At 39.7% G+C, this 10,623-nt stretch overlaps 1 protein-coding gene across 18 annotated transcripts in view; it reads left to right on the forward strand.

The window, feature by feature from the left end:
* Window positions 1-10,623, forward strand: part of LRCH3 (leucine rich repeats and calponin homology domain containing 3) — a 64,596-nt gene that overhangs the window by 50,353 nt on the left and 3,620 nt on the right. For 8 of the 18 annotated variants that reach the window (XM_083848233.1, XM_083848237.1, XM_083848225.1 and 5 more), the window contains 5 exons: window positions 313-426; window positions 1,051-1,169; window positions 2,650-2,787; window positions 4,973-5,050; window positions 7,288-10,617. In XM_083848233.1, the coding sequence (XP_083704359.1) occupies window positions 313-426; window positions 1,051-1,169; window positions 2,650-2,787; window positions 4,973-5,050; window positions 7,288-7,488 (650 nt within the window). In that variant the 3' untranslated portion in view covers window positions 7,489-10,617. Of the gene's footprint in view, window positions 1-312; window positions 427-1,050; window positions 1,170-2,649; window positions 2,788-4,972; window positions 5,051-7,287; window positions 10,618-10,623 lie in introns of those variants that run through there. The other 10 variants (XM_083848236.1, XM_083848240.1, XM_083848226.1 and 7 more) reach the window with 3 other exon arrangements.

Genomic DNA, 10,623 nt, shown 5'->3' on the forward strand with positions numbered 1-10,623 from the left:
GCATGTCTTCAGGGAGAGTTGTAGGGTTCGGCTGCTTTAGGCTTTCCTGCAAGCTTTGGCCCACAGATGCATTCAGCAGCAGTCAGAACAGTTGTTGGAAGCGGTATGTGGAATGTGCTTTGCATGCAAGTGTCCTTGAAAGCGCCTTTTCCTGCTCTGTGCTTTTATCATGCATGCATGTAACTTATTTTGTCATTATATTAAAATTTTTGTTTTGTTCTTTTTATTTACCACATTGCTGAACCCATTTTCTATTTAAACTCTAACCGTTTCCTTCTTCCTCCTTTCCTGTGCCTTTCTGCATTTGTTTAGTCCACCTTTCCCCTCCATATCCTGGTCATGCAGCCCCGCCTTCCTATAGAAACCCTTCCCAGCGACCTGAGAGTTTCCTTTTCCGAACAGCTGTCAGGGATGAAGCAAACAAAGGTAGGTTACATAGCTCAGAAATTAGCTAGTTTTGCTACATTTTATTAATATCTGCCTTGCCTAGGTTTTGCACTGTTCTATTACTTCGGGTCATTATTGCCAAACTAGTTTTAGAGTTCCATTTATAGACACATAGCATTCAATACTTCGTGAATAAGCAATTTTTATTTAGAGCTGCCAAATATTCTTTTATCATATTTGCGGAAATGTGGGAATTTGTTCTTCCTGGTCTGTGCTTACACTTAAGGACATGCCACACAAGCCATCAACAAGTGGTGAGGGCAGCTATAGTAGCACATAACAAAATTGCAATTCCTGTAGAAAGACTGAACTCTTTCAACATAATTTATCTGTCAAAACTTTGTCGTCTTTTTGTGAATGATTATTAGCCATCAAAAACAAAAAAATCTAAACGGGAAGGAGCATGTGTTACGGGAACACCTCATTTAGATTAGTAGATCATTAGCTTGATAGATTAATAAGCTAATGAAAGAAACAGATTTCAAAAAAAGGAATACGCTGTACCCCTTCTGGAACATTGTGTGTGCTGTGTAGTGCAGCAGGGAAGGACAATCAGCCAAACCATGCTTATTGGCTTTTCTTTCCTTCATGCTGCTTTTTCAGTGGTTACTTCACCTTCTACACACGCCTTGTCTCCCGCTAATGACTGTGCAGACCCCAGAGTCAGACAAAACTCCAAACAGCGCGAAGAGGAGCTGGAGCTAATAGAGCAGCTCCGTAAGGTAAGTGCTTACAGAAACCAGTGTGTGGACGTCTTGGTAAATGCATTGCATGCCATCATGTTAAGGCTGCCCTTGTGTTTTGGACTGATTTCAATGAACCATTTATGGCGGGGAGTTGACCAAAATGAAATGGCACCGTGCCATCTGAGTGTTTCTTTCAGATGGATGCAATGGTGGTCACTTTGTTGTGGGGGAGTAAAATTAGCTTAAGTGCTGTAGAATATACAGTCCTGACTATTGCTTTTGAACGGCCAATGATCTGTGTTTTTAAAATAAATATGTACTTTCTTCCTTATCACCCTTCCCACTTGTTAGGAAGTCTCTGGAAAGCTCCCACAATGTCCTCCTTTTAACCACTTTTTAAAAACTCAGCTGTAAAGCCCCCACAGAAAAGCAAGCGGAATGCAGAGGCTCCTGCCAGTAATGCTGACAGCGTGGTGTCCTTGTGTGTTCTGAATCCACCCATTGCTTCCTGCTTTAGCTTAACCTTAGTTATGTGTAGAATATCTGTAGCATGGATATTCCTTGTGCTTGTACTTTTTGTCTGTTTAGGCTCAGTAGGCCCTGGTTTGTGCCCAGGTACAGTGGTGAACGTGCCACGTGCCATTAAGGTACTGCTCTGTTCTGCTTTGCCCCAGGCGTGTTTCTGGTGAGCATGAAGGGCTTCCCTGAAGTGCTCTAATGCTTTGAGCTTTCTCAAGAAAAAAGAATTCCTATTTGTTAAAGCCAATTTTAAAAGCCATAAGCGTTCCAGATGGACAGAGAGAGTTCCTTCTCTTTGCAAATTTTGAAGTAAGGACAGTCTGCTTTCTCTGAAGAGAAAGTTCTCTTAAGTAAAATGAAAGAAAACTTGATGTTTGTAGAGCCTTTGATCTCTTATCTTGGAATGCTTTGTATGCAGTCTCTCTTGTTCTGCTTCGTGGGTAAGCTTAAATCTTTTGTGTTCCTAAAATTTAAGATACAGCATAGCTCAGAGAAACTCACGCAACGTACGACATAAGATGAAATGCCTGATTTGAATTCCCTGAAACAACTGTTAACTACCTTGTTTTTTAAAACTATTGGCACAAAGTAGTTTGTTTTTTTCTTTACAGAGACTTTCGTTAGCTGTGTTGTCCTCCAACCCCCAAACTCTATTTTCAATTCTTCTGGCAGAACCATTCACTGAGAATGTGTAGGATTAGGAATACTGTTCTTAGACTCTGACTTCCGTTATTTTTGAGTAAAGGTTGCATTAGTTGCCTGTGCTGTGCAATGAAAGCTGTTCGTCATTGAACTCAGCTGCTCCCAGATTGTGTTCAGCTCTGGCTCGGTGCTGTGCAGAACCTTTCTTGGTGTATTGCTCAGAAAGCTGTTCAGTAGTGTCTTGAGGAAGGACAAAGTTGTAATGCAAATGCTTCCGCCTCTTATAAAATGTTCTGCAGAGTGAAACAATTGGAAACAGCTCTTACTTTTGTGTGTCCACGTTCGTTTTTCACAGAATATTGAATCACGGTTGAAAGTGTCACTGCCCAGTGATCTTGGAGCAGCTCTCACCGATGGTGTTGTTCTGTGCCATTTAGCTAATCATGTGCGTCCTCGGTCTGTTCCCAGCATCCATGTCCCCTCACCTGCTGTTGTAAGTATGTAATAATGGTAGTATTTTATAGATGTCCAAAATGCCATCCTGCAAAGTTCTGTAATCCAGGCAAGTGCTAAATTCATCGTTCTCATCTGTGATCATACATGAGAAAAAATAACTGTCTGTTTTGTCTGAACAATGTCTGTAGCTTCGTTAAAAATGCATTATGTTTAGGTTTGTTTCATTTAAATAAAGTTACTTCTCATAAAGATTTTAAGAAAACATTAAGATTTTCAAGCCCTTGCTATGTTAACTTGAAAACTAATGAAATGAAAGACAGTTCAGCATTAAAATCTGAAGTAGGATATTCCAGAAGATCAAAAGTTCTGAGAAGTTCAGGAAAACAGGGAAACGTAATGTTGTTTACAATACTTACAATCCCACTGCACAAGAGAGCACAAACGGGCAGAGAAGCCAAATTGTGTCCATTTCACAACAAGATAAATTTCTCCACTTAGGAATTTTAGCAGAGCACGCTTGAGCTACAGTTGCATGTGCTTGGAGAACACCATCTCCTGGAACAAAATAAATACAGTCATACCTTTGTGATAACAGGAAAAAAAAGTTTACTTTGTATTTGTGGGCTGTTCAAAGCAAGAAGAGAAGTACACAGAGAAGTTTGAAATACCATGTCTAACTGCAGTGTTTCTGGAAAGCAATGAAGATAATATATTTATAGGCGCTTTACTCTGTATCACATAGGGAAAGTGTAGAATGAGAGAAAGGCAAGAACTGTGACATGCTGACAAATTATTTGCCTAATCTCAACCGAAACAAAAAATCTCTGGCGGTTAAAGTTCAGTGAAAATATTTAGAATCAGCTACTTGAAGGTAGCATGGAGAGACAAAATGCTTGTTATGCACCTTCACATTTTCTTAAAATTATGTAAATAAGGAGGAAAAAAAACCTCTCCTGGGGGAAGAAGTTGAAACAAGCATGTTGTTTGCTTTTACTTATTTTGGAGTCAGTTTTTGTGTTGGAATTTGAACTGGCACTGCTGCATACTGTATCATTGTGGTGGTTCTTGCTTGGATTTATGTGAACAAGCAGATGTCTTCATTATTTTGAGAACGATTGAGCTGGACATGCCATTTTAGGCAGATCGTGGAATCATTAAGAGAAGAGGCATACAGCCGCTATTCAGAAGACTCATGTCATTAAGAATATCTTTTCAATGGCCTGGTTTTATGTGCTGTGGCATATTCTGTGTTACAAATTAAATCATGGCTTTGTCAGAAATCTCAAGGAAGAGGCAGCCTGTAGCTGGGCGGCTCCAGGAGCAGAAGCTGCATCATGTCTTTCCTCACAGTGGGATCTTTGTATTCCCTTCATCCTTCAGAAGAAGTCAGCGATACCCTTTAACCTGCTTTCTTGGTGGGGAAATATGGCACACTGATGGGACAGAGGGAAAAAAACCACCGGTCTACGTTTCCCCCACTTACAGAAAAATATCGAACTCGTAGAAGGTGCCACCTGCTGCTACATAGACTGTGGGTAGCTTGTACAAAAGAACAGGAAGCTTGTGTCTTTTTTAATTGGAAAAGAATAAGCTTCAAGAATAGAAACAAGACAGAGCCTGTGCAGTGGTATGTCTGTGTAGCGGTGAGAGAAAACTATGGAGAAAAAAAAATTGAAAAAAATGCCAGTGAGTTCAATTCAAGCAGCTGTATTAAACCCACCTGCAACAGGCTTACATGCAGCAAGTCTCAATTCCAGCTTTATTCCATTAATTTCTGGTTTCATCTAGCCTTCATTTTTATTGTTGTTAATTGAAATAAAGTTTGAAATATTTGTATAATGTAGTGATCCAGAACAAACTCCAGATTGCTTCATATCATGAAATCGCTTGGAAATCACAGTATAGGAGCTACGTGTGTGTGTGCTTCATTCAGAATGCTTTTTTAATTATCATATTTCAGTCATTAAAAGTGTTAGCCTATTTTATGTAACACCTTGAATACAAATATTGCACAGGTTAGAATTGTCTTTTTTTTTTTTTAAAACATCCAGCATTCATAAATTGGCTTGGAAATTTTTTAAATTTTGAAACTGCAACAGAGCCTGGTTTGAATTAGACAAGTTTTTCGGTGTGGTGTGTTTTTAGCAAAGAGATTTATTAAGAGTTTTATTTAAATAAAGAAATCCTTCCAATTAAGAACACTATGCTTGCCTCCTTTGCAGCCTAAACTTACGATGGCAAAATGCAGACGAAATGTGGAGAATTTCTTGGAAGCTTGCAGAAGGATTGGAGTGCCTCAGGTACATATTCCTGTTACTCTTATGTTACGTCTCAGGTACGGTTTTGTACGACCAGAAAATAAAACCTTCCTTGAAAGAGTTTACGAAAACAAGATGATTAAAAGTTTGGAAGGTTCAGGTATGAGGTATGCCGTACTATGTAGATCAGACTTATGTTGCATTGTCTTCCAGAATAAAATAAAGTTGGAAATAGTCTATATAGAGGTCTGATTCACTTACTGATGTGCCTTAAGTTCTTAATAGTTGGATGCAGCTTGAGCCTGCCTTTAGAACTGCAAGGTACATCTTTAAAAACAATCAAGTTTTCTCAAGATTAGATACTGGGTGGGATAAAATTTGGACGGTGTTTTGCATGTGTTACTTCCATTCTAAAACATTTGGCATTCCTTCATAATAATCCTTTTACATGAGCATCTGTACTGTCTTACTAAGAAGTCACACTGTTGTTGGCCTTTCTCTGGTGGTAGCTATCTTTGCATAGATCCTAATTCTTCTTGTTATGTACCAGTGGTAGAACTCTTACCTTCTGGTATTCCTTTTCTCTTTGAAACTGGAAGAGCTAGGAGGTAGGAACATATAAAATAATCTGAGTCCATCTATCGTGTTTTATACTGTCCTATCCTTCCAACTTTGTTTTATTCAGCAGCTGTCTCAGTACAAATAATTTTGATACGTCATGTTTTTCTTTATTTTTCTTCTAGTGCATTAATTGGATTGGTTTCTTATGCTGCTAAGTATTAGTGTTTTTGTTGTAGGTGCTCTTTACTGTATTATGAAAGAGAAGAGTAGATCCAGTGACTCATTTCCGTGCTGTTTCTAAAAGCAATGCTCTCAAGTCAGTCATGCAGTATTATCTGATAGTTTTGCTGGAAGGTGTTTGAGCCATTGGGATTTTCGGATAGCATATTTATTGAGCTGTCTAGCAATTTCACATGGCTCACTGGTGAATGTCACTGGAACATGGTAGGGAGTCAAAACTGGTCATTAGTGCTCTGAGATTCTTCGCTATTTTGGTTCCTCTAAGAAAGTTGAGACTTTGCTTTCCAGAGGGACTGTACAATATAAATTCTTCTGGGGCAAAATCGTTCAATTCCATCCTGGCTTCCCTATTTATAGCTCTCTTCAGATAAGTAGATTAACTTTTGTCGGGTTAGAATACAAAGCAGATCACTGAAATGACCCACATTTAAAAACAAAACAAAATAACACTCCAGCAGAAATTCCCCTATAGACCCTGTCTGCTACATCTGCTACAGCTACTATTTAGAGTCCGTCCATTTTTCTCATTTCTCCTGCTTTCATGTGAAAGAGTTCAAGGAGAATGTCTCTGGGGAAACTTACTGAAATACCCCCAGCTGAATTCTAAAGTTGCTCTGACATACCTATATTACATGTCTACTGAGGCAGTAAGATACCTGTATGAAAGAATGGCATGGCAGCCTAATATATTTCTTTGCTGAAAAGATGCCTGCAGGTATTTCCTTTCATTTAAATTATAATTACAAAAATGAAAGGCTTTCTGGAAGTATGGATCTATGTAGAAATACTTACCTTCTAAGAGGTAAAAATTTTTTCATGTAAAAAACTACTTTAGAAAGTGGTAATTACAGGCATCACAGTGAAGCAGCTATTTCTGTAGGACTTTGCTAGTTAAAGCTCTTGCATCAAAAGAAACCAAAGTTAAATAGATTGGCGTGTGCATCTAGTTGATTGATTTACAGCAGTTACCTCTGTGAAAGGGACGCAAATGGTACCCAGTGCGAATAGTTATAGAACACAAATTAATTAGTAATAGATTCAACTGTAATTTGTAACAGATGTTTCCGTAGAGTACTGCACTGGAGCATCAATTACGTACAAATAATGCCTTGTACTGTTTTTGTTAGTTAAGATACAGTGTGAGTACTCAGTGCCAAAAGCATCTCAAAAAGCTGCAGTCCTCTGAAAAAAATGGTTGTCCCTAAGGCACGTGTACACTGCTGTGTTTTTAACAGCAAAGATTGGTACACGTTTAAGGCGCACAGGTGACAGATACCTCACTGAACTCCAGGTAGTTGCACTGAGTGCGTTCTTTGTCATACAGATTCTTTTGGAGAATTAACCTGCTGTGATGTGCTTCTTGAACATGTAGGATGTATCTGAAATGTCTGATGTCTGACTGCTTCGTGGATGTTGCTATGGCTAACTGACCTTTTTTTTCTGTCTGTTTTCCCTTCCTGCTCACACACTCTGGACAGGACAATCTTTGTTCCCCTTCTGACATTCTTCAGCTAAACCTCAGCGTTAAAAGAACAGTTGAGACTCTTCTTTCCCTGGGGACAGATTCAGAAGAATCCAGTCTTGTCTCCCTTTCCATTCAGCTCTGGGGCTTTGTGGTGTTTTACTGTACTCTAATGCTAACGCTCTGTATGGTCTATCGCTGGGTCTTTTTTCTCTAGCTGAAGGATAGTGTCGCTGCTTCCTCCCTCCAGCGCTTGGTAAAGGATTTGGGGTTTTGTCAAGACCCCGTGTACGAAGCGCTTTCTTTCCCACTTATGGGATAGAGGTAACAAGTACGGTGTGGAAACACACTGGTGTGTCCACACCACCATCTGTGACATAACTCACATTTGTATTTGCTGTGTGATATTTAGCAGATGTAACGCGAGGGGGGGAAGTGCTGTCCATGGGCTAGAGCAAGGGACTGAGGGTTAGGGACGTGTAGGTGCGTGCTATAGTCTGACTGCTGCTGAGTGATGTAGCACTGGGAAAACTGCAGTGTCAGTTTGTGCCTCGATTTCCCTGTCTGTATAATAGGAATTGCACCACTTTGGTAAATTGCTTCAGGATTATCTGATGAAAAATGTTAACGAATGCGAAGTATTTCTTCTCAACATTAGTGTTCTTGATGAGATCTCACAGTCTTAGGAGACATGGTCTGACAGGTTTTGTCCACAAGACTGGTTTTTTTTTCTAGCTCCTTATCCTGCTTCTGAGGAGATACAACTTTCACATTTGTAGACTCTGGTGTATTACTTCTCAGTCAGGATTTTTAAAATAACTCAGTGAATCCTGAGCTACTTGGGCTTCGTAACAGGTCAAGCAGGAAATTTTCGGAGAGAGTAAGCTCTTCTGTCAACTCGGAGGGAACCTTTCTGGCACAGGAGGAGAAAACTTTAAGGTTCTATTGGATGCCACAGGATTGCTGCAGCATTTTACGGTGCTCTGACTAAAACTTAACGAAGGCTTCTTGAGTTGCCACTCAGCTGTAGGAGCCCCAGACTATGCTTATTCCCTTCTTCCCGCTATCCAGTCATTTTCAGAAACCTGTATATCACACAGTTGCAGAAATACAAGTCCTGGCTGCACATTCAGTTCCTTCTTCACTGTTTTACAAAATTCAGGTAGTCTTCCACAGCACTCAAAGCTTTTCCCTCCCCTGGAGAAGCATCCTGGCTCTTTAATGCATTTCTCAGGGACACCTCCAAACTTCAGGGCCCTCCTCACGTCACGTACAAAAGACCATGTCTCCTCAGAGTGTAGGTCGGTTCAGGGAACTCCGTTCAGAGCTCAGTCACAGGTAAGTGTTAAGTGAAATGGCTATTCTGAATGTTGTTTCAATAAATTTCTGCTATATCTGAATATCCAGTAAATGGCCTGTAAGCCCTGTCCAAGTGGTGTTAGCATTCCAGCATTGACCTGGCACAAACTCCGAAGCACGGTTTAAGATACGCAGGAGTTTGGCTGCAGATGAGGTCACTACCAGTAAAGATGTGTTGTGTACATGGATCTCACAAGCTCTTGTAACATAAAATGAGTATTTAACGAAGGAGCAAGTAGAGGAGTTAATGCCCTCTTCCTGAACCACACTGTGACTGGCACAAAGCGTTCTGTCCAAGCAAAACATTTCTGCTGCAAGAGGGGACCTTTGGCAGGGGGGAGAGATTATTTTATTTTTCAACAAGCTATTTTTGCACTGTTTACTGCTGTGAACTGAAATGAACTCGGTTCCTATGTTTCTTAACTTCTTCTAATGAACACTGTGATAAAAGCTGCAAGGGGTCTTACACTAACAGTGCCTTCCAGTCTTTAAATTTTGTTTGTCATGGCTGTCTCTGTGGTGTGGAGTCATTCCAAAGCTTCTCCCCCTTATCTATTTGCATACATAAGAAAAATGATAAATATTTGCTCCAGTTTACAAGTATTTCTCAAAAAGCACATTTTTTTTTTCAAAATAACAATTTTGCTGAAAGAAAAATGCATTTCGGCTTGATCGTCTGGCTTACTGCAAGAATTTGTCTGGGTTAATTTGCTTTTTCTCCACTCTGAGCTTTGTGGGAGGTGTGTTGGCTGCTGTTATTCTGAAGGATTTAATATCAAAAAATATCAGTAAAGATGCAAAGAGTGGAAAATTCATATTGCAGTGGAAATAACATGTGAAAAGGGAAATCTCTGCAGCTCTGTAGGAAGGACACAATTTGGTGATTTCTAGAGATACAGAGGACTGTTGGACATGCATCCTGTCTCTGGATGATTGTTGTGGGGTGAGGATGGCCCAGGTGTGCCAAGGATTTATGTAGGATGAGGCTTTAAATCCACTGATACTGAGAATAGCACAATTCTTAATAAACGATTTGAAACCTCTTTTTGCACTTGGTGTATTACTCTTACTCTTCAGAATGGTCGTGGAAGTGACCTGTTAAGTAGGCTGCCCTCTGAAAGGTTAAAAAAAAAAAAAAAAAAAGGCAGTAGTGACTGGTACATAATATCAGAGGGATATTTGCCCTTAAACACTATCAATTTCTCATTGCCTTGAACAGGAGAAATTACATTTTCTACATCTATTATCAAAGTTATTCATACACAGAAGCAAGTCGAGTGGGTTCCTTCAAAAAACAACCCTTTTTTTTTTTTTTACGCGTCTCCCGAGGAATTTGGGAAATCGAGACCAGGCTATATATATATATAGGAATATATATATATTCCTGGGCAGAAGGATCTCAGATGTGCAACGTCTCCTTACGAGAACTGATTTTAAGCGTGACATTTCCTGGTAGCCTTGTTGCACAGTGTTTCCATGGCACACATTAGTACTTCATTCTCTGCCTTAAAGTTGGTATTCACTTGGTAACTGAACAAGGCTTGCTATGTGACGACTCTCAAAAAGTCAATTATGTTTGGGAAAGGAAGCCGTGGTTCCTTCTCTCCTCTGCAGATTCATGTTGAGGCGAAGCTTTTCCCCTCCTTAAGTCAGTCTAATTTTGGTTTCATAAACTGCTGCCATTTCAGTGTGAGCAGAGATAAAGGATTTTGCTGTTTTGCAGTTTTCCTATAATCCTTTTTTCAAATTCTCATTATTCATACACGTTTTCTGCACGATGCCTGATAAATAAACACGATTAGCCCAAGAACTCTTATTTTGATTAATCACGTTCAGTTCTTTATTCACCAGTAGAAATTTCATTTCATTTGTGTGTGTGTGCGCTAGCTGTCCGTAACATTTCATATTTCAGCCTCCTTTTGCTTAATTTTTCGTTTCGGTTGAGTGTTTTTTCATCCATTTTGTTTTTGTCTTTTGTTTTGTTCCCCATTCA

This window comes from Anser anser, assembly GCF_964211835.1.
Source record: "Anser anser genome assembly, chromosome: 9".
In the NCBI taxonomy this organism is placed as follows: domain Eukaryota; kingdom Metazoa; phylum Chordata; class Aves; order Anseriformes; family Anatidae; genus Anser; species Anser anser.